The sequence below is a fragment of the Pteropus vampyrus genome, unplaced genomic scaffold (genome assembly GCF_000151845.1).
Source record: "Pteropus vampyrus isolate Shadow unplaced genomic scaffold, Pvam_2.0 Scaffold285, whole genome shotgun sequence".
Classification (NCBI taxonomy): Eukaryota; Metazoa; Chordata; class Mammalia; order Chiroptera; family Pteropodidae; genus Pteropus; species Pteropus vampyrus.
The window spans coordinates 210,114-238,006 of NW_011889066.1; the positions used below are offsets into that span (position 1 = coordinate 210,114).

Here is a 27,893-nt window from a genome sequence, read left to right on the forward strand (position 1 = left end):
CCCACAAAATGATTGGAAGGCACTAAATTACCTCCTCAATCACCTTTGTTGATGCTCTAGAAGAAGCAGTGCCAGCAACAAACGGTACTTCTAATCATGGATTTAGGACTGTCATAGTGAGAGGGTAGCCTTGATTTCACTCTGGGAGTACTGGGATTGAGATAGGGGGAGATATCGCACAAAACCCTTCTATAGGGTTTTCAAATTTCTGTTCTCAGGGACAGCCTTACTTCTCAGGAAGCAGAGAAATAGATATATTAGAGAAGTCTGTGTGATGCAAATTTTAACATGACATTGAAGAAACCAGTCCACTTACTCCACAGCACCAGCTACACAGGTTACTTCTACATAAGCAGAGGTCCCTTACGTATCACCAGGCCTTTCACGCTTCTGAAGAATACATGTGCATTCCATACAGTTATATCAAAATAGAATAATCCTAGCACTGTAGACCTTGATTTTAAACTTCATTATCCATGAAATTAAGGAAATTATACTTGTTTCAATGTAAATTTTAATAGAAATAAACTTAGACTTGTAAAACTTTTACAAAGCAAACATTTATTAACAGATTAAACGATTTTTTGTAGAATTTCTAAAGAAACAAATTCAAGACAAAAATTCTTCCAGTAACAAAATAATCTATTTAAATTCCTTCTCATTAAGATGACTTTACTCCATGACACAGTAAATCAGCTGTCAAGTTCATTCTCTAACCAAGAATAAAATGGTGTGTGACAGTCACTATTTTTTTTTTGTCCTGTAAACACAACTAGGATATGTTTTAACTGAATTTGAAGTAGTTCAATATTGCTGTCTTCAAGAGCAGGTGTGAAACATGTTATCAGCACCTAAAACATCTTATAGTGGCTTTAGTATGTAACATGTTAAAAACTAAAATAAGCACTTACAAAGAAAGTCTTTCCCTCTTTAGTTTCTGATATAATGTAGCTACGTCTTCATCTTGGAACTTACGGATAAAGTACCTTTTTCTTAGAAAATGAAAGTGTTCACAGTAAGTTCAATAAATTAAGATGTAGGAAAAACTGGTGAACAAAATAATTCTTCAAGGTTCTTTTTAAATTAATATGTTAAGGGTTACATGTGAGTCAAAGCATTCCATAAGCACACAACATACAAAAGCCACTGAAACCAAGAATCAGGCTTAGCAAATACAGCAGAATTATCTTTTCATTCATTGCAAATTCATTCTGAGTACTATTTCCAGCATGAGACAGCCAAAGGTGCATTTAAGACAAAAGTTACTGGTTCTTCACAATCTACTTTTAAGGCATAATTAACAATGAGTGTGCCAAGGTTTTTGGTCCCTTCCATATTCTCAAATGCTCCCAAGAAAACAAATATGCAGCAATTACCTGTTTCTAGCTCTTGATGTAAAAATGAGAAAGTTTGGGTTTCTAAGTTACAGAAATTAAGTTAGAAAAACCAGGCAAAAATACTAATACTGTGCTCTAAGATATGTCACGATCACCTCATTGCTACTTGTGAATGACTACACAATGTTTGAAGTGTTCTTAAGCCTCTTGCTTAATTTTTCACACTTTTGCAAAAAAATACTGTACTGTTTGCTGCTAAAATCTTTGGTAGGACAGCTTTTACCTTATCAGATTTTTAGGAATGAAAACTAAACAGCCACATTTCATTTAGAAAGCTATTTTATGACAAATTTCATAGCTGCATATGTGCTTGTGAGTAGATGTTATACTAAGCTATTATGCAAGTGTTCAATGTTTTTTTAGTTGGGGGGTGGGGCAGTGGAGGGTGATGCAGTAATTCATTTCTTCAGTCCCATTCAAGGGTCCCTGGAGCAAATCTGATTTGCTTCAATTGACAGGGAAGAAACAGCTGAAAATACACGGCCCCAGTTTTATTTCAGCTCAGCAGAAAAATACCTTAAAGGTACCAGAGAAATAAACCCACATGGAAGTATAAGGCAAGCTAAAAGACCTGGGAGACCATTGACAGCAATTTCACAAGCTGGATCAATGCTGTATACTCTACTATCAAAGTAAACAGTTGTCCAAACTTCATAAACATCAAGATAATCAAGCATTAGAATGATTAATGCATAAGGCAGCCTACACCAGAATTAAGTGAGGTTATGTTAATTGCCTTGTTTTGTTGATAAAGTGTAGCTAAGGTCATGCAGATCAGGAGTTTTAAGGGAAAGCTTTAAAAATGCTTTTGATAAAAACGTGCAAGTTATCAGAAATTTAGAAAAATCTGCAGAAGCCATTCTTGCCCACCTCTTTGCTTGCATTATCTTGCATACAGCTAACAAAAGACACAGGATGGGACCTGCTTGGCAAATGACTTGAAGCTCTTATTCCATGCTGGCCAAAGAATGAAGTTGTGTGGGCATCGAGTCTGTCTGTGGAGTCAGCTCGCTAAGCTCACTGATGGTGGTAGCCAGCAAAGCATCCTGGGACACTATAGAATTATCCGACTTGCAGGCTGTGTCTGCGGAACTGTTCTCATGAACAGTAGGTACGCTGCCTTGGACTGTGGCCAGGTTGTGAAAATGGCCATTTTCTGCAAAAGACAGCAATTTTTCTGAAAGTTTAGATGGTGCATATTCTTCATCAGGCTGTTCAGTCTTGTGTCCTTCATCATTCTTGGGTGAGCCATCTACAATAACAAGGAAAGACTTCCATGGAGTATTCTTATCATGTATCTACAAATCAAACACAAAACAAAAGTAACTGAATGTGTCTTTGAACAAATATCTGTAAATTTTCCAATTTTTGCTACTTATTAATAAGTACATCTTTTAAAACAATAGTCTCTCTTCAACTTAAGTTTCTACTGTAGCAACTCCTTTCACTAATTGTCAAGCATCTATTACCACTGTTGCTATGAATGTTTATCAGAGATTGGTTCTTCACTTCCTTCACACTGAATGTGCTCACTGCATAGAAAACCCAAAGAAATACCTGTTATTTGTCTTCTATAACCACCTTATGGAATGACAGGCATTTCTGACTGTCTAGGGTTATGCATACGTAGGGACCAGCAATTTGTCATTCTTAAGCCATACTGTTGCTTACTGAGGTATGCCGCCGGAGAGTGGACTTGTCAGTAAATGTCCGTCCACACGCATTACACATGAACGGCTTCTCTCCCGTGTGGATCCGATGGTGGCGCTGGAGAGCGTTCAGCTGGGTGAACTGCTTGCCACACTGGTCACAACAATAGGGGCGTTCTCCTGAGACAAGAGAAGAAAACTGGTTGATCTCTTTAGCCTGCTGTATTTAATTCTGAATACAGTCTGGAATGATGCTATTTGTAAACCACTGGAAAGTGTCAGCATTCCACCATAAGGAGGTTTTTGCTGGGAATGAGTCAAGGGTCAACTGATAGGTACAAATCTACTACCTCTATACAGGTTTTCCTGATCTAAGTGTTCCCATGAAACCCTTTATAAGCCAAAATGGCATGAAGTGAAGAGTGTCCCCACTACTTTCTGAAAGTTCATGTTATGCTTTTTTCAGGTAGTGAAGACAGGTACTCATGTAGGTAACTCGTAAAAGTGAACTGGCTTAACATGAATTTTTGGAAAGCAGGAATACATTAATACCAAGAGCTTATGGCTTACACCAGAAAAAAAGGCCAAAATCTATACCTGCAGCTGGCATTATATCTATAGAAATTTCACCTATTTTCCACAGTAATGGAATATAAAATCCCAAGTACAACTGAATTTGCATCAATGTGTATATATATTAATATGTATAGATAATCCCTAATGCTAATCTGAAAATGATAAAATGTTCACACATCCATACCTATTTAGAAAGTTTCTCAGAGCCAGAAACTAGAAACTCAAATTTTTTTTAATGCTATTAAGACATACAAAGTTTGGCTAACGGTTTTTCTTAAAGCTAAAATCCAAATTTTCTAATAAGTCAAAAACCTTTGGGATATTTTTCTTGCCACACTGAACTCTTTTCTCTGGTAACATGCCAGCCATACCTGTATGGACTTTAATATGCTGGTAAAGTGAATTCCGCTGGGCAAAAGTCCTAAAACAAACTTCACATTTAAAGGGTTTGGATCCAGTATGGATTCTATTGTGATGTTTTAAATACTCCTTAGAAGCAAAACTCTTGCCACATGTTTCACACATAAAAGGTCTTTCACCTACATAAAAAGATGAAACAAAAAGTTAGAAATGATACAGGCACTAGAACACACAAAGAGTGGGTCCACACTCTAAAACTCATCCATACGAACTCAAAAGCACCTTGGCGAGTAGCATATTACATTTTCTAGTTAAAACTATCATAAAACATCTATTCATGTAAGATGCTTGCTACTTGCTGAAAGTTGGTGTTAAATATGCTTGGAAATCCCAAGAAAGGTTCCGCTAGACTAGAATAAAGAGATCATTCAGCCAGTTCACATTTTGGAAATTCCTGTCATTCCAAACAAAGTAATTGTACAACTTGTTTGGAGAAATTGTTATTTTTTTCTTTCTAAGAAGCACTCTGTGGATCTTTAGCAGGAAAAAAGTCCCTTTTGAAAGGAGTTTACATTGGCTATATGTGCATAACTATTCTAAAGTGGCAGCTCCCGCAATTTGGATTGGATTACAGGACAAGAAAAAAATGTTTAAATAACACCATCACATTGTGTAGTTTGAACCTTTTAATTTCACAAATCAAGACTCATCTGATTATTAGCTGTACCTCTGATTTCACAAATACCAAAATTAAAATACTAGCTTTAACAAAATCTGAATAGATTAATATTTCATCAAATGACTGATTCTAACTTACTCCTTTAGTGTGACCTGATTTCACTTAAACCCCCTAGCATCCATTAGACACCAATTCTGTTCATTTTACAGTCTAGTAATTCACATCATTAAATGTGAACTTGAGGATCATATGACTGTACTTAGAAGCAAAAATTTAAAAGTACAAGCAAATAAGAAGGAACTGGCTTAGCAATAACTACAGTATACAAATTCTGTATACCTGTCATAAATAACAGGGTTTTCTGTCACTGTTGTATCAGAATAAAGCTAACTTAAATTTTCTTTCTCATACAATATCACAACAATTTTGGAAAATAGAAATGAGATAATTCTACCACCTTAATACATCATATGACAATTTATTTTCTAGTCTTCTGTGCAGGTGTTCAGTATAGTTGGGATTATCTGTAAGTTTAATTGTGCATTTTCAAGTCAACATCCAAGAACAGGTGTTTCTCATAACGTTCAAGAGCCCTCATCCCAAATGGCCAGGGAGTAAGCCAAGAGAGGGTGTTTACCGAATGACTATTGTTAGACAATCAGGTTTTCTTGTGGGTTGTTAGAAATAGCAAGAAGAAGGAAAATAGCACATAGCTTTTCCCATATTCTGAATAATTTCTTTAGGACAGATTCCTGAAAATGGAATTTGGGGATAAAACAATAGGAACTGTTTCATACCTTTTCATACATAAGGCCCACATGCCGGTTCCTACTCTCTAGCGTGTAAGAGGCTATCACCCCAAGCACATCGGTACTAGAAGCAGTGGGAAGATTTTATTCATTTCTGCTCACCTTCTACATGGGAAAGGTAAATCATGGCTTAACCTGCACCACTTTGGTAGATATCAACTTCTAAACTAATAAATTGCAGTTTCCTTTCATAGCTAGGAAAGACATTGAATCACAACAGCAGGAGTATTTACCTGTGTGACACCTTTTATGATAAATCAGCATGTGGTTCTGAGTGAATCTTGCACCACATTCATCACAGACAAAAGGTTTTTCCCCTGTATGAATTCTGAAAGTACAACATTCAGATGATAACTTAGGATGTATTTCAAACCTCGCTTTGCAATACAATTTCCACTCTAGGCTACAAAGATAATTTATTCCATGAGACTTAATGAGAATGACTGGAGGTGAAGAGGTCCATAATCTCCATCCTCAAATCTGTGTCTGCACAAGGCCAACAGACTAATACATTTCCCCATTAAGACTCAATGTCCACCCACACTTGCCACAGGGTTTATGCTGTATGGCCTGTGTAGCCAGAGACCACACTTACATATTTTTTAAAACACTAAACAGCACTGTGTAATATCTGTAAAGTTTCCTTATTCAGACTAATCAACCACAAACACCTTAGGAACTATTATTGATTAAGAGCCACATGAAAAATTTTACTATCATTTCCTAATATGTATGACATAACCAGTCTAGAAAGAACTGCTCTCAAAATGCTAAAGAAACCTGGTTTCTGAAAATGCATAAAAGGCATAAGCATTTTAATTTCACAACTAGTATGAAGTAGATACCAACAGTGATTTACTAAGCACTTTCTAAGCCAAGTTTTCAAACTTGTTATATAGGGTAAAAAGATGAATATCATGCTACCACCCCAAAGACTGGTCCAAGTTTGAGTGCAGATGTAGAATATGGTAGAAAACTGCTTGTCTGGATTTGAAGTATAAATACTGAGCACCGTAAGGAAACATTTAAAAACAATGTCACTCATCTACAGAAAACACTGTCCATGCTAATGCTAGAGTACAGACTAACCAATGGCACAATTTCCAAGCCCAGAAAATGAAAAGATGACCAGAGAAGTGTCCTAAAGCCCTAAATGACATCTCACTGAGGTCTTTAATGAGACTGTGGGACTTAGATGGTAACAGGCCCAAGTTCTAAACAAAGTCAGGAAAGGAAAAATAAAGGTAATAAGCTTCAGTTGTGGCAGGAAGTTTATGCCCAAAAGCTGCTCTGGAAGTAGGAGAGAGACCTGACCTGCAGTACACCTCAGATGAGACCTGCGGGGCCTGGCATGTTCAGCAGCCCTCTGCCGCCCTGGTTCTGTATCCAGGCTTCCGTGCTGCAACTGTGGACAGCAGGAGCTGGGAGGTCCTCATTGGACTGAGGCCTGTAGGAACACTAAAGGATTTGTGTAGTGTAGAATAAGACCATCTCATAGCATCTCTACCCAGAAAGAATTCAAGATGTCTCAAAATAGCTCCCCAACTTTTAGAACAAGTTATGAAGTGAAATATCTAGAGAGGTAGCTACACTAGTCCAAATCCTAGAACTACCTAGAATTTCTGATATGCATTTCAAGAAAATTAATAAGCTACATCCTTGAAAAAATATTTTCAGAGGGTCTCTGCTGTTTCCCACACCAGTAAGCTGGAGACAAGTGCACATACCTCATGTGGGTCTTCAGTGCCGAAGGCTGTGAGAACTTGGCTTCACACTCGGTGCAGCCATAGGGCTTATGGCCTGTGTGTGTCCGCTCGTGGAGCCGCAGGGCTGTCTTGGAGCTCAGGCCCTTGCCGCACTGCTGGCACTGGTGCCGCTCACCACCCCCTTCATGGACCTGTACCACATGCCGCTTGACATCCTTCTTCCTCTTGAATTTCTTCCCACAAAGCTCACATGGGAAGTGGCGCTCGCTGCTGTGCACGTGGCGCTGGTGGCTCTTCAAGTTGCAACGGTTGGCGAAGGTTTGTCCACAGGTGTCACAGCGGTGAACCACCTCAGTGGCCACTCCGTGGTGGTGCCTGATGTGCTTTAGGAAGCTCTTCTCGTACAGAAAGGCCTTTTCACAGGTAGTGCACTTAAAGTTGCTCTTCCTCTTCTCCCCTTCCTCGTCCTCTTCATCCTCGTCCTCTCCCAGCCCTGACTTCTGCAGCACCTCCTCCACCAACACCTCAGCACTGCAATCCTCATTTTTTGTCACTGGCTCCATCTCTGTTCCCACAGTGTCCCGGCTGGGATCCTGGAGACACCTGTAGTCTCCCGCATCATCCTCAGCACTTTTCTGCTGCTCTCGGAGTCTTCTTGTGTATTTCTTTTTAGGAATTTCCACAAATACCTTTCTGCCAGCCAGCCTTCCACTAGCTCTTCTGATTTTAGGGTAGGGAGCCTTAACTACATCTTTCTTTTTATCTGATTTCTCCTTGGACTTCTTTGGGGGCATACTTGGCAATGTGCCATTGCTGATTCTCCGTACTGGGGGCTCTGAGGAGCCCCTAAGGCCGTTAGTGAGAGGACTATCCACAGCTGTACTTGCCCTAGCATCATGAGCAACACCTACTGGAGAATCATTGCTCCCTTCTGCCTCCTGAGACTCAGAGAAATTTTGCAACTCCAAAAGTACTGACTCTAACATCTGTTTCTTTAATTGAAAACAAGTTTCCGATAAGTCCAAACATTTTAGCTTTTCAGCCATTTCCAGCATTCGCTGTACCCGATCTTCTTCCACCTGTACCTTTGCAGTATAGACAAACTCAAGAAATGAAGCAAAGTCAACAACTTGCACTTCATTTAAGTAGACATTAGTCCTAGTACCATCCATAGTCTTCTCATTAAGGAACATTTCCTTAAAAAACTTGCTGGTGGCTGCCAGCACTGCCTTATGGGCCATAAATTCTTCACGAACACCCTGGTATTCCACACTGACAGTCACATCACACAAGTGACCCAGAAGGCGTAGTTGATGCATTTCATGCAAAAGGTTAACTGGTGAGGATTTAGATTCCAGCAGAACTGCACCACTTTCCATGTTTCTTCTTTCCAAAAGCTTTGAAAACAAAAGAATTATTTTGTGCATGAGCAACTAATGAAGTGAAAGACTTAAAAAGTATGAGGATTATTGATTAACAACCTAAACCTAACTTTTCTCACGTAAAGATTCAAATCACACCTCACTTATTAGCCGTTTTCTGAAGTCCTGATGTACCTTAATTAGAAAATATTTGCATGAAAAATAGCATTACTAAGATTTTCCCCAAGGATAAACATAAATGATTAAAATTATGATTAATGAAATACATTAAAGCAGTAATTTATTTATCTAGGTCATTTTCTAATTCGCTTATAGATACAGAGCCAAAACTATAATAATTTATGGCCGTTAATGTCTAGTTTTTGATCCAGAAACAAAACAATTAAAACACATGGCTACCACTATCTGGAAGCAAACCTTAGAGAATCATGTCTGCCTTTGAAAACCAAATAATAAATGACTACTTACCATAGAAAAAACTTCATGGAAAAGTAGCTCAAAATACATGGCCATTTCCAACACCCCTAAATACCTCATAATTTGAATTACTGTTAATCTACTGAAGTAATGCAAGTTCAACGCTTTTAAAACCTGTGTTACCCTGAGCAAGTAACTTCTATGAACCTTAGTTTGCTCCTTTGTAGAAGGCTGGAAGGCGGTTGTGAGGCTTCAGTGACTACAAATATGACAAAGGCTTACAGCCATACCTGAGACTTGTTAGCTAGTTGTTATCAGCTTCTCATTAACTGGGTGCTGTTATTAACTCATTTCACAGATGAGAAAGGAACAAACAAGGTAACTGTAAGTGGTTGAGTTAGGACTTGAACCTGGGCACGATGGGCTCTGGACTCACAATCGAAAATGCTCAGCACCTCTTATTTCAGCCTTGCCAAAGGCAAAGAGTTGCTTTTGCTCCCTAGATCTGCCCATAGCTGTGGCCACTGCAGATTTCACCCTCACCCCACCTTGAGGTCTCCTCTCCTTGTTTTCCATGGTACCCCGTACCAACTTGGGTCATTTCTTCTGCTTTGCTGGTTCTCCTCTCACCTCAGACTCCCTGAATATGTACTTTCTCCTAAGATTCGACTCGGAGCTTCTACTCTTGAATCTCTCTTCCTCTTCCTAAATCTCCACCCATCCATCCAAAGTGCCCACCTTCCTTACAACATCCTTTAGCCAGATCTTAGATGTCACCTCAGACTCAACTGTCTAGAGAACTTTCTTCATCTTCCTTGAAAACTAGTCTCACCTCTCCCCACTTCTCCAGTCCCCATCCATGATACCCAAGGCTAGAACTGGCTCGCTACAACCACCACCCCCCAACGTGAGAAACGACTGCCCTTTGAGAATTAACTGTAAAAACGACATCTACAAGGCCTGAGCAGTGTCACCCGAAGAAGACTCCACAGTAAACTGAAAATACTGACCAAACCTAAGTCAAGGCTATGGGGGTGTGGAGGAGCACCGGAACACTAGTCCATGGACTGTCACTGATTCCAGCCCCAGCCTTGGGAGAAATGGCTGAAGATGGCTCTCTTAGCCTGATTCCATGCTCGCAAGCGGCCCTGCACTTCCCCAAACTTCTGCTGACCCGGCCCTTGGGCAGGCGTTAGTGACTTTGGAGTCAATAATGTGGTTTCTGAACACGATTTCCCATTTTTCCGAGCACGGTAGGGAAAGGAGTGATCACGGCAACTGGAATATTCCGGCCTGGGTGACAGTGGCATCCCCACTGTAAATGGCTAGCACCTTGGCAGGACCTCGGTCTCTGATCATCGCCCTACCTTCAGCCTCTCTCCGCGGTCTCTCCACAGTGGAGAGGCTGCGGCGCTTCTGCCGAGTCTGAGCCTAAGTATGCATCGCGCCCGACGGCAACAGCCCCCGCCCCTGAACCCCCAATGCGAGCTCACCGCCCGGGGCAACAGCCCTCGGCCCTTCTAGCCCGCACAATCACCAAGGACACACGGCCCCCGCTGCAGGCGGAGCCGGGTACCCGCCTTGCCGCGAGGATCCACGGCGCCCACGTTATCGGGCCTGGCTCTCCGGCCTGGCCGCGCCCGACCCCCGGCTCCTGCACCTCTGAGGCCAGTCGCTCCTCTGGGACCGGCCCGCGCGAACAGCCGGGAGGCAGCGCCTGGGGAAAGGGGCCGGGCCGTGAGCCGAACACTCACCTCCCAGCCGCAGCCGCAGCCGCAGCCGCCGCCGCTGCCGCCGAGCGTCCACTGGACCAGGCCCGTGGGGTTGGCCGGCCCGCTGGGCGAGGCGCGGCACCCGCGCGGACACTGCCGATTGGCCGCCGGCGGCCCCGCCCTGCCCCCATCCGGCCCCGCCCCCTCGCTGGGGTGCGGAAGGAACTACGCGCGCACGTCCGGCTGCGGAGACCGTTCGGCCAGAGTTACGTGATCCCACGTAAACTGGGTCCACGCGTCTGGTCGGCCGTGCAAGATTGCGTCACTGGCCGCGAGCCAAAGTCTGCGCATGCGCAGGAGGCTGCGACGGCAGCACTGCGACTATCCGTGGCGCGGCGCAGGTGAGGCCTCAGGTCACGTGAGCGGAGGCGCTCGTGGACACGTTCGCGTCTATCGCAGCTTCTCTCCTTCGGCGCCGGCAACCTGCGTGCTGCCCACGTTCTAAGCTGGGGTCCGCCACTAGAGGTGGAGTTGGTCTGCGATGCAGGTCGCGGCCCCGGTATCGGTGTTAGCGGAAATCCAATTGCCGCAACGGTAACACCTGAGCAAGGTACCGGGAAGAGATTAGAGCCCCGCGGACGTCCTCTGGCTGGCGGGCGGCGGACAAAGCGTTTCCAGGTGCTGCAGGACGCTAGCCGGCTAGATTGGGTATTCGGGCAGGTGCCTACCTGGCAGTGGGCATCCTCTTACCCTCCACTGCATGGTGATTGTTTCGGGAATCCCCAGCCATGCAAATGGCTTAATGGGTCATTATGGAACCTCTCCCCCAGAGACCCATCGGCTCCTCCGTGGAAAACAACCTATGTCCTAGGAGTCTTTGAATTCGTCTGCTAATAACCATGCCGCTTCCACCATCCTTATGCAGTTCTAGTCAAAACCTCGCTTTACAAGACTCAGCTGGAATCAAACTATTAAGTTAATTCTGACCTTGGCGTCCCACCCCCAGTCATTGCTAAAGCTTTGCCAGGTCATGTTCTCCCTTACTGCTGCTAGCCTTGCACTTAGCTTTATTTTATCTACGGGTTGTGTTGTTAATGGTTTGGAGTGTTAAGGCAAACATTAAAACTAAGAGGCTTAATGCTCCCTTATTTCCTTATTGAAAATAAGGAAAGACATTTTCCTCTTTGAGGTCATTGTAAATACAGTCATGCTGAATAATGACGGTTGGATGGACCATACATAGGACAGTGGTATACCATATAGCCTAGATGTGTAGCAGACTCTACCATCTAAGTTTGTATAAGTTCACTCTATGATGTTGGAAGAATCACACAAAAAAATGACGGAAATTACGTAACTAGCATTTCGCAGACTGTATCCTGGTGGGTAAGTGGTGTACGACTGTAGTTTATCCTCTCTGAAGGGAATTAGAGAGGGTGTGATTAAATAACATCCCAATAGTTCCATTTCCCTGGTTTGCATGAATCCAAAAGTGAACACTGAGAAGTGTGGTTTGTAAGATACCGAGGTTGGGGTCAATGGCAGCTTCTTGCAAAAGCTCAAGGACCCAGCCCTTACCTGCTTAACTACATTACCTCCATCTCTCACACCCACACTCTTCTAGCCACACAGGCCTTGGCACAGGTCTGGCAGTGACTACAAGCCCCTCAACACAAGCCATTTGCACATATTGTTCTGCTCTTTTCTCTTCCCCCAGTTTATTCCTACACAGCACCTCAGTTCCCATTCTATTGTCTCCTCCCCCCAAAAAGCAAACCCCAGCTCCCTGACCAGGACAGAGCTCAATAGCATAAGCTCACAGATATTTCCAGTTTTGCCTTCAAAAACTGCATGACTTCCAGGTTACTAGAAGCATTTAGGAAATAGGTGACAAGAGCTCTAAGCACTAAAGATGAGAGAGTTGGGAAAAGGTCATATGCCTTTTAAAAAGTGTTTTAAAACTAGAGACACTTTCTAAAAGATTTTCTTAAATCTTCTGACAATATTTCTGGACTGAATCTTTTTTATTGGGATAAAATATAAATAATAAAACTTACTAGTTTAACTTTTTAAGTGTATAATTCAGTGGCATTAAGTACATTCACAGTGTTCTACAACCTTCACCACTATCCATCTCCATAACTTTTTCATTCCTTCACCACTATCCATCTCCATAACTTTTTCATTCTAAACAGAAACTCTGTACCCATTAAACAATAACTTTCATTCCCTCTTCCACTCAGCCCTTCGCAGCCACCATTATATTTTCTGTATCTATGAATCTGACTACTCTGGGTACATTACATAAGTGGAATTATACAAACTTTGGCCTTTTGTGTCTAACTGACTTCAGTCAGCATGCTTTCACGGTTCATTCATGTTTCATTAAATAACAATTTCATTCCCTTTTAAGTCTGATATTCCACTGTATGTGTATACCACATCTTGTTTATTCATTTATCTGTTGAACATTTGGGTGTTTCATCTTTTTGCTATTGATCCTGCTGTGAATACTGGTGTACAAGTATCTGAGTCCCTGCTCTCACTTCTTTTGAGTATATATCTAGAAGTAGAATTGCTGGATCATACAGTAATTCTATGCTTAACATTTTGAGGAACCACCAAACTTTTCTACAGTGGCCGCACCATTTTACATTCCTATTGCACAAGGGTTCCAGTTTCTCCACATCCTCGTCAATAGACTGAGTAATATTTAAGCAAGAGATTTTTACACATACACAGTGTCTTCAGCATATTTATCCAAACTCTCAGTTTCAAAAAGTCCTTAGTCTTCAGGATTTGAGCCCAAATAAAATGTCTCTAAGAAAAGCCCATATGACAATTCATGACAGGAAATAGGAAACACAAACAAATGATACCTTATTTAGGAAATAGTTCAGATTCCATTAAAACTTAAAAATACACATATCCTCCCATCATGAGCATTGAAGTTGGATAAATTTAATCCAGCCACAAGTGCTTTTAAGTCAATTTTGCTTTAATACAGCATGTCAAAATAGCTGATGCAACTATAGAACAACTTCATATAAAGTTTTTTGTAACACTGCTGCAATCTTTTTCAGTATCAAGGATTGTATCTAAATGTTTAAAAGAGCACATAAAGTATTTAGAATGTGTTAGAAGTCTAATTAGATATAAAAGCAAGATAAATGGAAAAAAGCTATACTTCTGTGTTCTGACTAAGTATTCAGTGTTGAAAGGACTTTTTTAGTTTGGTGTCATAATAGCTTTAGTGCCTGACCAAGTGAAGAAACCAGATGTGATTATTATAAATTTTATATTCAGTTTCCTTTAGAAATGTTACATAATCAGGTTCCAAGGTAGAAATTTCATCAAGCTTATTCAGAGAACCTTTGGAAATCAATAAGGAAAAAAACACTAAAGCCAATACAAAATTAGCAAAGAACACAAGTAGACAATTCATGTAGGAGTACACATGGCAGAGAAAATAGAATACAGACATATCTTACAGATATTTCAGGTTTGGTTCCAGACCACTGAAATTAAATATTATAATAAAGCGAATCATAATATTTGCTGGTAGAGGGTGTTGCCTTCAATTTATAAAAAGCACATGAAGCACAATAAAATGAAATACAATAAAATGAAATACAATAAAATGAGGTGTGCCTGTACTATTAAAAATGATAAACTAATAAATATGACAAATTGACCTAAAGCTAAACATAATGTTTGTTGCAGCAGAAGTTTGCATAGGAAATGCAATCTCATGGTCAGTTTGGGGGGAAAGTTCATATATGAATTCATTATATATATGTAACCGCCGCTATCTTTAAGCCATACCGAAAATGTAAATGGGCATGAATGATTTTCCTGTAAGGCCATTCACTGCAGTGCATTTAATACTAGTGAAAATTTGGAAACAACCTACTCACCCACAAGAAGATCAATTTATTATATATCCATGCACTGATTTATTATGTGGTCACTAACATAACGTTTAAAAAATGTTCAGTGTAACTTGAAATAATCGTTTCACAATGTTTTTCAAATTACACATTTTAAAGATACCATTTTGTCAATTATATTTCAGTAAAGCTGGAAAAAATGTTTCATGATTTGGGGAACTTCTCACCATATTATAATGAGTAATGCGGGCTACACTATTTTACATAGGGAATGATCTAATTTAAAAACAAATCTATAGAAGTGGACTGGAAAGAACTATTCCAAATTCTAAAGTGCACTAAGGCGAATGCAAAAGAAACGTTCCCAGCTCCGATGCCCCGCCTACCTGCACCCGCCCCGCCCACTGCGACCCCAACCAACCTCTCTTCCTGCTCTGCCACCATTGGGCCAGCAGGCTAGGCCACGCCCCTCATGGGCTCGCGAGACAATCGCAGAGAGGAGCGGGGAAGGCGGCTCAGACTACGCGGTACTCCCTGCCTATTGGCTGTTGAATAATATTCCAAGTGATCGCACTGCACGCTGATGAGGTAGTCATCCGTGAGACTCCAAGTACAGTTAGGAGCCTGCAGGCGCAGGCGGGAAAAGCTTCGGCCTCCTGACCTTGAGATTATGGCCTGCGGTTATAGGGTTCTGGTCCAGCTTTCTCCCCTGCAGAGCTGCCCTCAGTCACCATGTTTCCTATTGGCCAGGCAGCACCAAACGTCCGCCCTGTTAGGCGGAGACGCAGGGAGCCCTGGGCGCGGTGCCGTGGGTACACAGTGCCAACACGGGCACGGCATCTGGGTAATGCGTGGCCTCCGCGCATCGTCGAAGGGAGAGCAGCCCTTCTGGGGGGCCAAGGTCGTGGTGACCTGTATCCCTGGCGTAGTGTTCGCTCTAAAATAGCAGAAGGACGTCGCCGCCTAGTGGGTAATTTTCCTAATGTGCGGATTCCAAGACTAAAATGCTACAAATTAAGTTTCAGCCCAGTAGATCAAATTAAGTATATTTATGGAAGTTTGGGGGATGTCAATCAAGATCTTGTTTGCATTTTAGCACATGTCTTCATGTGCATTAAATTTGGGCAGAACTTTATTTTTCACGAGGTTAGTCGGTGATTTTTAAATATTTAGAATGTATATATATTTTTTGAGAGACCCCCTGTGTTTCAATGAAACATCTTTGGAGACTTGCTGAGGTTAGGCTCCGGTTGGTCTGTTTTATGGGAAGAAGGGAGACCACTCCTTGCGTATATCCACAACTTGAATGCCCTTCACTTCTCGCTGTGAAAATGCATTTAATTTTTTTTTTTTTTTTTTTTTTAGAGGTTTAGAACAACCATCATTTTATTATGTCACAGTTTCAGGGCTCAGCTAGATGATCCTGTTGCTCCTCATGATATTGATTAAAGCCACTCAGTGGTCCTCAGCTGGTGAAAGTGCTGGACTGGAGTGTCTAAGATGCTTCACTGGTACATCTAGTACCCCCAGCTGACTTACCCCAGAGTGCTCCTAGAGGCCTAGAGAGAAGCTGCAAGGCTGAGCTCAGCTGGGCCTGTCCACCACAGCTCTTACAGGTGACCTCTCCAGTGTGATGGTCTCAAGGGTAAGCCTTCTGGTTGACAGCTCCAGCCGAGCCAGCCCACACTCAGGAGGAGGGAGTTAGAATCCATTTTCAATGAATGGACTAGTAAAGATTTTCAAGCTGTATTTCATCTACATACCATCTTTCAGTCTTGAGCTGAGGCCCCTCACTTTGCACTTGCAGATAAGCTGTTACTTTTAACTCCTTTCTAGGTCCTTGATAACCTTGCCTTTCCCAGAGAGGCTGTGCACTCTCCCAGGGAGGGAGGATGGCCAGATGCTGCAGAAGATGTCCGTGTCCTTGGCTTCCCCGTCCTCTATATCACTGATTCAATCCTCTTTATCCACTTGGTTGATTCCCTCTAATATATTCTTCATCTCAGATCATGTATTTTTCCTTTCTGACTCATTCCCTTTTTAAATTTCCATTTCCATTTTTAAGTTTTTTATCTCTTTGTTAAAGTTTTCACTGAGTTCAGCTATACATTCCCTCAATTTCATTGAGCATCTTTATAACCAGTCTTTTTGAACTCTGCATCTGTTAGATTGCTTGACTCCATTATTCCTAGATCTCTGTTCTGTTCTCTCACATGGTTTCTGCTTGTCTTCCCATTTTGGCTGCCTTTCTCTGTCTGTTTCTATGTACTAAGCAAAGCTCCTAAGTCTCCCCATCTTATTAGCGTGGCTTTTAGTAGGTATGCAGTGGCACAGTCCTGAGAGGGGTTCAGCTGCAGGACAAATTTAGCCCCAGCCTGTGACCCTCCAGGGCCACCTGGTAAGATTCAGCAAGTAATCCATAGATGCTGTACTTATAGTTGCCTCAAGAAAAAGCCGCGCCAGAAACCGAAATCAGCTGCCACAAGTGTGAGTCTTGGCGCTGCTCAGTAGGTGGCACAGGACTCACCGAAGACACAACTGGATATGGGTTGGGTAGGGCCTGAGTTTGGGGAGATGAAGTTTCAGGGAATCCTTTGGGCAGAGCGACCGCTGTTATCCAGTTTAGTGACATCTCAGCTATGGTGGCGCTGTGTCCGCACACTGGGAGGTGGGGAGGGCTCCTCAGAGGAATAATGCACTTCTGCCTGGGAGAAAACCTCACCTCTGGCCCTCACTCCTACAACTCAGTGGCCCCCTATAAGCTTCTGGTGTCCCCTGAGCAGCCGACCAGGCACTGGTGCTCAGAGTGAGCCGGTCTGTCACCACAAAAATCCAGTTGTGGACACGGCTCCTTTAAGATGCGTCTGTGTCTGCTGGCTGCTGCTGCCATAGCCTCTGTCCCAGCCTCATGTCTTCGCCCCGTCCTACCTTCTACCATTGCAGAGTGATTTCTTATTTCTCTCTTGAGACCCTCAGGCAACTTTGCTTGCTGTTTGCTCCGTGTTTCTGTCTCAACTTCGATGTGGTCACTAGAGCGGATAAGCGAAGCTTCTGTCATCTATGCCATTTTGCCCAGTTTCTCTCCTTGATTCTTGAATGATAATTTAAAAAGCAAGACATGCACACCGTATAAAAACTGAAGAGTCTGAGTAGACATACAGTATCAAATGCCTTGTCCCCACATTAAAACCCTAAAATCCAATCCATAAGTTTGGCCATCATTAAATTTTTGCCAGTTTTTCCAGAAAGTCCAAGCAGACAGAGCAAGCCCATAATATATGGAATCATATCCCTCCCTTTTTAAAAAAACAAATCAATTTCCTCATCTGTAAAGTGTAGTTGAAAGTAGTGCAGAATACCTACTTCGAACAGTTCTTGGAATGTTGTTCTTACTGCCTGTGACAACTGTTGTTAATATTCTAAAAAGAGTTTGAACTTTTCTGACTACCAATGAATCTCAAAGATTGTTTAATATCTCTCATATCATGGTCAGGTCTCCCTCTTGTTTTCAAAGCCATATAATAATCCATCCTGTGGAAATAGTATAACCTATTTAATCTCATATTGGTAGGAATTTAGGATGCTTTCATTATTATTACAAAGACTGCTGTACAAATTATCTTGTATAAAAATGGGTGTGTATGAGCAATTCCATTTGTAAAATACATATGCATAGGAATGGAACTATAGGGATAAGTGTGGGAGATGAGTTTTAAATGTCATTTGCCCTCAAAAGAGCTTGCACCAATCAACACCCCCAGCTGAGCAGGAATGCTCCTTTTTGTGGACCCTGGCCAACATGGGGTACAGCAAAATGTTTTGGTCCATTATCACTATGATAAACGAAAAGTGATGATTCATATCAGTTGGACAACTTTGACTGCAAGTTGCAGGAAGACTCATCAAATTGTCTTAACAGGTTAAAAGAGATTGACTCCCAAAAGACCTGGAGCTGGAGCGCATGGGCTTTGGCGTTGGATTAGTCCCATAGTGGATTAAAGCTATCCATAACCCAATTTCCTTTGCCTTCAGTTCTCTTTGCTGGGCCCAGGTCCCTGAACCTACCACACTTGCAAGGACAATAGAATTACTCTGCATGAGACCCAATAGGAGGTCTACTCAGAAATGAGCAGGGTTCATCTGTTACAAAGTGGGATTCCAGGGAAACTGCCCACATCACTATAGTCCTCTTTTGGAATGCTCATTTAAAAATTGAGTTTGAGTGAGCACTTTGTCCGATATCAATAGGCCATCTGTATTTCTGTGATCTGTATGCATGAGTCCTTTTCCACATTTTTCATTTTGCTAAGGCTCACTGATTTACAGAAACTCTTTAAATGGTAAATTATCTTTGTCTCATGTAGCAAATATTTTCCTCAATTCACTGGCATCCTTCAGGATGCTATGAACATCTCTTCACAAGCTTCTCTCTACTACCACTCCCACCCCAAACTGACCCCTGCTCATCATGTGGAAATGGCAGTAGAAAAGTTGGCCAAGAGATTGTTTCTGTTGGTTGTCTAAACTAGGCTGAGACTAGGGTGAGGCAAGTGGGCACCTAAGGCACACAATGACAGGAAGAGCTCACTCTCAGGCTTGTTCAGATGCTGATCTTACACCTATATGGCCCTGAAAGCATCACCTCCTTAAATTTTGCACCTTAGTTGGCTCATGGTCTCACCTAGCTCCAGCTCATGTCTAAAGGACAAAGCAACCTTCCGTAGTTTTCAATTTGCTCTTCACAAGGGAGAGACTGCCTGAGTTAGGCAAGGTTGTGGGGGAGATAGGGCTGGTGTTTAAGGTCAGCCAAAGCGGCATCTAATCTCTGATCTTCTCCCAAAGACCTCAGGGTTATGTGCTCTAAAAGCAGCTCCTACCAGATTCGTCTTCCTAATCTGAGCATAAACTCATTTACAAGTGATTTGGGGGAGTTTAGGATTCTCTAGTCCTGTTGCCCTGTTGGGTCTCGACTGCAGGGTCAGAGTCCTGAAGAAAATTCCATCTTGCGCTTGATGCTTTAAGGCTTGGATAGATTGTATTGATGATTGATGAACTCCATTCCTCACCCATATGTGTCTACTCTCTTTCCCACGTAGTTTAGCTTCTCCTGTAAGGGACAGCATCTATTTCCATACCCATTAACCCTGAACTCAGCCATGCGACTTTATTGGATCAGTGGAATATGCAGAAGTGATTGCGCCAGTTCCAAGCCTTGGCCTTAAGAGGTCAGGCTTGTTCCTGCTTACATTCCTGCACCTCTGCCATTACCATAAGACCACTCCGGGGAAGCCACTGATCCCAGAAGGAAGATGACAGCACATGGAGCAGAGAGATTTACCAGCTAAGGTGAACCAGCTCAAGCCAGGCTAGAAGGGCATTCAGGCAACCTACAAACACATATGTAAATGCCTCAGCCTTATGTTACTTAAGCTAAATAAAAGCATTTTCTATATGCTGCTGAGGTTTGGGGAATATTTGTTACTCAGCATTATTGAAGCCATAATTAACTCACACTTAAAACCCTGCAGGAACCTGCTCAGTCCTCTTTCCGTCTGTATTTACATGTTGATCTCCCACTTCAGAAAATAAACTACTAGCACACAGATCTTGCTTTACAGAAATGTATATTTTCAAATCTAGCACAATGCATTGAAATCATCATAACCAAATTCACAAATCTTTATTCTGCTCAGTAACCTGTATTTTACTGTAGCACAGACATAAGCTATTTTAAAATATTGCTATGCTGCTTTTTTGAAAAAGTGGTAAAAACATTAAGTTTATCTTTAATAGTGAGAGTAAAACTAATTAATATTTTGCCTGGTCCTTAATCTCAGGAATGATGGGGAACAAATTAAGGACAAAAATGTAGATTCATATGCAGGCCTCTAGGACACCCCAGGACACCCAAAGACCCCTCTCTGGCTCCTCTTGCTCCTCAAAGTTGGGTGGGATTTCTTCCCTGGGAAGAACCTAGGTAGGCTGGATGTTGGGGACAAATGCCTGGTCACAAGTAGGCTCGCATGCCCCTCCCCCATACTCAGAGGCAGATTGTCGCAAGAATTCCCATCCACAGGACAAAATTTTAAAAACAAATGCAGGGTTCCCCCAAAAGCTGGGTTCTATCCTGGCTATGCCCCTGCGGAACCTGGCACTGAGCTTGGCTGGCCACCTGCACTTGGATGGGCACTATCCAGTTGCTGCTGTTGTGGTGTGAGGTACTTATAGCCTGCAGCATGGATCACTGTTCTCAGCTTGGGCTCTGAACACACAGTGGGCACAGTCCAAAGCCCCTGGCATCTGCTGGGCAGAGTTCCTGCACCCACAACTCCCAAAAGACCTATTGGGTGCCTGCCACAAGAACAAAACACTCGACATGTTCTTGGCTCTCAGGGTCACTTTGTGACCCTGGTAACTACGGCATGTGTAATACAACAATGGGTATAGACAAGGCTAGAAAGGCAAAAGGAAAAAAAATTCTGAGATATTCTAAATTAAATTACAGTGGCCAGAGAGTAAGAGAAAGAGACAGAAATAATTAACCAGTTAGTAGCTCTAGGCCAGCTGATAAAAGACTGCGCACATTCCTGTTTGTATGTTGGAGTCTATTAACTCAGGGGTCCCCAACCTCTGGGCAGTGGACCAGTATTGGCCAGTGATCTGTTAGGAACTGGGCCGCACAGCAGGAGGTAAGCAGCCAGTGAGCAAGCAAAGCTTCATCTGTATTTGCAGGCGCTCCCCAGCATTAGCATCACTGCCCTAGCTCCACCTCAGATTATCAGGCATTAGATTCTCGTAGGAGCACCAGTCCCTGGTGCCAAAAAGATTGGGGATCGCTCTGTTAACTGACCATGAGATGGCCACGCATCCTTCAAATACATGAACATTCAGGATTGTTGCCTGTAACTTTTCAAAAACAGTAAATATTTCTCTCACAGACTGTGCTTCTATCACAGATCTGGCCCCGCTCCACTTTTCATAACTCCTTACCTGTAGCCAATGTAAATTCTTTCAAAACAATTTATAATTTCTCCCCCAAAACAGAATGTATAAAAGTATTTGTCAGCTCCAGGACAGGGAACATGTCATGTCACTTTTTCCACCTGGTGCTGCTGCTGGTGGTTTGGACATCATTCTCAGGACCTGGTCGTTTTCTTGCTAGCAATGGCCCAATAAATGCTTTAAGAGGACTTTCAGCCTTGGAAGTTAAGATTTTTATTTTACAAGGGGATGCTTGTGAAGTATGGGGCTGCCCTCGGGCTTGTTCTGAATAGGGCTCAGGGAGGCAACCCTGAGGAGGTGAACTTGAAGCAAAAACTCCAGGAGCCTAGGGGAGGAGCTCCTAGCAGAGGGAACATTGGTGCAGAGGCCTGGTGGGGAAGGACAGGAGAATCTGACTCAGACTCCATCCCAGATGGTCTCAGCTCCCCACCTGGCCGGATATACAAAAAGAAGGCAGGGCACAGCGGGATGCTCAGCCTTTGCCAAGCCCCAGCCACCCAGAAGGCAGGACAGACACTGCACCAGGCCCACTCTACCCACCATTCCTGGATGCACCCAGACAGAACACCTAGTGGCTGGTGGAGCAGATAATGCTGGACAGGGGCGCCCACCTGGAGGAGGCTTTTGGTGTGTGTCATCCACACAGCGCTCTGCCCGTAAGGTCCAGCCTTTGGTCCCACCAGAGCCTTTTGCCTCGCAGTCTTTCTGGAGCAAAGACCCTGCCCAAGCTAGTGAATTTTGAAGGAAGCTGATGGGAGGCTGGGAAGGCCTTCCCTCACCTCACAATGGGAGCAGGGCAGGTGGGATGAGAAAGGAACCCAGATTAGGGGCCCAGTTCTGGCCCACCTCCATCATTCCTGGGATTATAGGACAATCAGGCAAAAGTTTTCACAAAGCTGGGAATGAAGGTCTGAATTTTAAATGTTTTCTCACCCATCCCTAACCATTGCCTTCATCCCAGCAATGGAACCTTGAAACATATGCTATCTAAAACGTTTATATTTGCATATATAAACAAAAAAAATTATATTCATTGTGAAAACAGATGAATAGGGACATGAATTTATAAATCTGGTTTATAAAATTAATTATATGGCAAATCCAGGTGAAGAGGTTACTATTTTTCTAATTTTTGCAACTACTTGTAAATTTTAAATTATTCTAATACTGAAGTTTAAAAAATTAATTGTGCTGAAGAGTGATGTTAATCCTTGTGTGGGTTTTTTTTTTCTGGCCCAAATCCACAGGCTTTATGGTGAAGAGGAGAGGAGAGGGAAGGGTAGGAAAGGGGAGGAGTAGGAGGGAAGGTATTCCACTTTCTCTGTATTTCACTCTCTCCTGCTCATGGCTATTTCCGGGTGCCAGAGGCAGGTTGGCTCTAGGGTAATACTGCAGCTGAGAAGCTGTGACAGAGCAGTCTGTTGATTTTTTTTCTGTGGCTTTGGTTTTAGTTTAACTCTTTTCTTGCTTAGAAAAAAAAAGTGCAGCTCTGCTGCTCGCTGCCAGTGTTAATTTAACATCTCGCATAGGAATGCTATATTTTCTAGGATTCAACATTTTCAGCAATCAAGAATTATTATGTTTTGTCAATGGATACCACTACTAAAAACAGAATGCAGAATGCTATAAATAAAATGACGTCATTTGTTTTCAAAGACTATCAATATACTAGAGCAAAATGAAAATAATAATAAAAGTGAGATGTTACGTGGCAAATTTCAGGGGTAAGGTGAGGATTATAATCCACGAGTTATCTCAGGGTAACTGCTGCAGCCCCAAGTGCTGCTGGTGAGTATTCTTGGGAAATGGGTTAAAGAAGGGCAGTGGCAGAGCAGTGGGGTGGGCAAGGGGAGCAGAGGGAAGTGGTGGGTGGTCTGAGGGAGGAGTGGCGAGGCCCTGACTGGGCAGAAGTGGGAGGGACAGGAGTTGGGCCTGGGGACGGCAGGAGGTGAAGGGAAGAGTGGCTTGGAGCATTCTGGTAGAAGTGAAATGGGGGGTGGGTTGTGAAATGGACAGTGAGCGAAGCTGAGGGGGCACTGGTGAACCATTTTAACTCAGATTAGATATTTAGGAAAAGCCAGGAAATCAAGAAACTTCTTAATGTGGTCTGTTCCAAGCCCATTGGGTGCACACTCATCCTGGTCACTTGTGTTGACCATGATCCATGTAGCAGTCTCTGTCCTAAGAGCCTCCACTTTCACTTATGCCAAGTATAAATACCATCCCCATTGCTCAGATAAGGAAACTGAGGCTTACAGATACTGAGCAGCAGCTAAAATTTGAGCCCAGTTCATGTCTCTGTAATGCTCATTTTTTAAACTTCACACTTCTATGACAGATCATAGTTTCCCAGTAAGAGAAAAGGAGGTATATTCCACTATATCAGTGGTCTTCCAGCCTTCGTGAGCATCAGAACCATCATGCATAATTTATATGGTTGGTGGTAGGGCCCAAGAACCTACATCCTTAGCAAGTGCCCAAGTAACGGACCAGAGAAGCACTGCTCTAGAAGGTATCTAGAGTGCATCTGGAAATAGAGATCAGGCTTTGAAGACTACCATCTTGTGCTCCTTCCAGGCTTGTAGCTTCTGACATCCCAAGAAGGAAGCTTTTCTGAGGCTGCCTTGTCCAGTGCCTAAGATTGTGATCTCCTCATTATATTTCAAGAAATGCCACAAGCCAGTGTGCAAGGCGGCCACTGAGCTTGTCAATGTAATACACCAGCATGAATAAGCAAAGGGACTAGCTGTTCCTGCCTAAGGTGGAGGAGGACACTCTGATCTAGGATGGAAGCCCTGTCTCCAGGCAGAAGGCCCTGGGTGAGTTTTTCAACTTACTGATTTCCAACTCATTCCATGTCAGCACGGTCCACTGCCAGCCTGTGAAACACCCAGAAATGGATGGCCAGAGGAGAGTCCTCGTTGTGGTCTGTGGGACAGTGAGGTTTGAGGTCTGCCCATAACACAACTCCTACCAGACATTTTGAAATTGCTCCATAGTCTGACCACATGGATAGGAGGTTTCATAGAGTTGCTCCAGATTGAGGGGGTGGTAGGCATCAGAAGGCCCTCCCTGTGGTCTCTAATATGGAAGCCACGTTTTCTTTGTGATGGGTAGGGCTGCTGCAGACCTATGCTGTACTGAGGTTCACAGCATGAACACTAACAGCCTGTCTACTTACGTTATGTTTAGTTCCCTTTACCGATCTATTTTTTTCCTTGCCCTATAAAAAGCGCAAGTTTTGAAATTTTGAAAAATAAAAATGCAATCAAAATGTTGCCAGCTTTGTGTGTTTGGGCATAGGGGTGGTTGGAGGTGTGTTTGGGGGGAGAGACACCTGTGGTGGGACGAGAGGGGCTGAGTTGTTTTGACTGAGCCCGCATGCACAGGAGTTCATGCAAACACATGCGTGCACACTCATACACATGCACACCATCTTTAGAAAATGAAATAGCTCATCTTCAGCCTAAAGGAGGAGATTCAGGCCTAAGCTTTATCCTTTCTGCTCCACTTGATCCTGTTAGAAGACAGCATGTTCTGGGAATAAGGTCACCTTATGCACCTCATCCTAGTGAGTGATTACCTGGCTCACCTTCCTCGCTGAACTGGGAGATGACAACTAAATAGTAATTGTAAAGACTCAGCAGGGTGGTGGCAGAACACGGGCAGGGAGTGAGGCCTTGGCTCTAACCAAGGGTAACTCAGCCAGATGTCTTCATATCTAGACCTAAATTACATCTACATTTACATTAAGCAGCTTTTTCCAGAGTAGTTTCAAACCCATCTTATACCTCATTTCAAGGAAAAAGCAGGTAAGTCTCTTGATGTTCTTGGGAAGTCAAGGAACAAGGTCTTTCCAGCCTTGCCTCAGTGGATCCTGTCCTCAGTGGATCTCCTGAGGACAGGAGAAATTCTCTCCTTAGGAGACAGTAGCAGGGTGTTTGCATTTCATGTTCTATGCCCAACAGGGACTGTGGAACCCCATCCCATTCTGATACAGTCCAGCTAAGAAGGAACTTGCCGTTACCTCTGAACACTCAGGCCCCCAAGGTGGTGACATTCCATTTCCCAGTTTCCCAGCTACCTATCTCAGGACCAGCAATTTGGCTTTTGCTGTGTACCAATACAGTAGGAACTAACCACATGTGACTATTCAGATTTAATTTAGTTAAAATAAAATTTAAAAACCTAGTTCCTTGGTCACACAGCCACATGTCAAGTGCTCAGGAGTCCCACATAGCTGGTGGGACATGTTCACCCTTGAGGGCTTCGCTGGACAGCCTGATGCCCTCCCTGGTCCCAGTACTAATGGCCTGCCCCACTCCCCTCCTTCTGTTCACATCCAGGAACCCCTCAGTTGGGCAAACTGGGGTGGTCCATGCACTCAGCTGAGACCCACAGAGCAAATGATATCTCACTGAGCTATGGGATGGTGTGCCCGCTTCATTGGGAGCACGTTCCCCATCACCTTGATGACACCTTGTACTCAATCTTGGATGAAACAGTCCCACATTCACTTAAATTTCCTGCAAAGCCTCAAGCGTTCACAGAAGGCCCTGTACCTTGTTCCTTTTCTCAGCTGGGCCAGCTGCCATCTTGCAGAAGGCAGAGGCACTCCTCTGCACCAACCTCCTTCACCCCTCAGTTTCTCTACCATAACCCTTTGGAGGTGAGTACTCTGGCAAGAGGAGTTTGCTCTCTCTGAACTTAGGATTTTTTTCTCTCCTAGGGCACTTGAGTGGATTTTCTGAGGCCTTCAAAATTGCTGGGGTCTTCTGGCCTTGGAAAACGTACCTCCTATTCTGTGGAGCTCTTGCTCCCCTAGTGACTCTGAGGAACACTGAGGACCACCTCCACCTTCCTCTTGGCCTCTCCCAGGGGCCTAATCACCCAGCACCTGAAACATCCCCTGGGTGGGATTCCTGCTCAGGCCCATGTCTCAGAGCAGGAAAGTAACCCTGGCTTGCTCCTGAGGACAGGCTTACCCCAAAGCAGCCATTACTGTCCCTCCTCCTACCCTGTTCCTTCGTCTTACAGGCCCTCCATCCAGTTCCCAGGGTTCGGGCCTCTTTACTCTCTGTTAGAGTGAGATCCTTCCCAACATGGCAGCAGCACCCGCCCTAGCCCAGCTGTCCCAGGTGGCCCTGGGCTTGACATCCCTTCAGGCTGCATCCAGTGGGGTCTCAGATTTTTCAGGCTGTTTCTGCCAAACTCAGCAAGTCCTGTCAAAGCCCCTTCTGTTTGTGCTAGAAACGAGGGAGATGGCATCTCACCATTCTTCCCTGTTGCGGGGAGAGAATAGGAGCCTTAGAACAGGGGGAAGTTTTCTCCTAGGAAATCTCTCCCCAAAACACTCTATCCCCCACTCTCCCCACCTTCTTATGAAATGATGGACACTGGTACCCCAAGGTTCCATCTTGGCAAGCAAGGAGGAGTTTGGGGTTTCCTGGCTGTTGTCAGTCTGATGGGGGCAGGGGGTGACCACCTGCCATCACTTAGGTGGCTGCTACACAATGGAGAGGGGATGGATGTGGGGACACCAGTGTCCATTGCAGATCTTGGCTAATTCTCTTGTAATAAATTGTGAGTCTATACATAATTTCTTCCTTCCTCTCTTATTTCCTCCCTCCCTCCCTTCTATATATACATACGTGTGTGTGTGTGTGTGTGTGTGTGTGTGTGTGTGTGTGTGTGTGTATAATTTGTCTGTTTAATTCTTTTATTTCCTTTTTTTAAAACTAATTTGTAAGAGTTCTTATGTAGTAAGGAAATAAGTCCTGTCCTTTGTTGCACATTCTTCTCCAGTTTGTCACTGATGATTGTTTGTGAATAAAAAGGCCCCAAACACTGGCTTCAGTAAGATGGAAGTGTAGTTCTTGCTCCCCTGAGAAGCTAGATGGGGGGCATTCAAGGCTAACGAGGGGCTCCATAAGGTTGACAGGTACCCCAGGGCCTGATTTCCATTCCTCCATCCCTTTCATGTGCCTGGATTGGGTCTCATGGCCTCCTAGAGCTTCTAGAACATCAACCCGCACACCTGCTTTCCAAATAGCAGGATGGAGGACAGTTGGGAAGGAGGAAAGAAAGAGGGGGAAGAAAGAAAAGTTGGCTGCCCCAATCTTTTAAGGAGAATTCTCTAAACTATCTCACAATCTGTCCTCATACACCTCACTTGCCCTAACTAGGTCATCTAAGGAGGTCTGGTCTTTCATCTGAGTGCTTTCCAAACCAAAAACCCATTTTCCCTGCTCCTGAAGGACAGGAGAATGAAAACCAGGAGGCCACTAGAGGCCTACCTTAATGCTCTTCGGAAT

The 27,893-nt window shown here is 43.5% G+C and overlaps 1 protein-coding gene across 3 annotated transcripts; it reads right to left on the reverse strand.

Moving 5' to 3' along the window:
* Positions 1-497: 497 nt before the first annotated feature.
* On the reverse strand, positions 498-10,851 carry GZF1 (GDNF inducible zinc finger protein 1). 3 transcript variants are annotated; one of them, XM_011376046.2, is made up of 6 exons: positions 10,730-10,851; positions 7,198-8,573; positions 5,704-5,798; positions 3,994-4,161; positions 3,069-3,226; positions 498-2,649 (listed from the first exon to the last, which is right to left on the reverse strand). In XM_011376046.2, exons 2-6 carry the CDS (start codon positions 8,553-8,555, stop codon positions 2,452-2,454), a joined length of 1,977 nt encoding a protein of 658 aa, XP_011374348.1. In that variant the 5' UTR covers positions 8,556-8,573; positions 10,730-10,851; the 3' UTR covers positions 498-2,451. The 3 variants fall into 3 exon arrangements, with proteins under 3 accessions (XP_011374348.1, XP_011374346.1, XP_011374347.1); XM_011376044.2 differs by having other exon boundaries at positions 498-2,695; XM_011376045.2 differs by lacking the exon at positions 10,730-10,851 and adding an exon at positions 10,343-10,495 and having other exon boundaries at positions 498-2,695.
* Positions 10,852-27,893: the final 17,042 nt, after the last annotated feature.

Bases quoted from the DNA above. Each gene is read 5' to 3' on its own strand.
- GZF1 (XM_011376044.2), bottom strand. From the start codon at position 8,555: ATGGAAAGTGGTGCAGTTCTGCTGGAATCTAAATCCTCACCAGTTAAC. The intron at 5,799-7,197 runs GTATGTGCACTT...TTGTACTTTCAG, and splicing joins GCACTGAAGACCCACATGAG to AATTCATACAGGGGAAAAAC. The intron at 3,227-3,993 runs GTATGGCTGGCA...CTCTTGTCTCAG, and splicing joins GCATATTAAAGTCCATACAG to GAGAACGCCCCTATTGTTGT.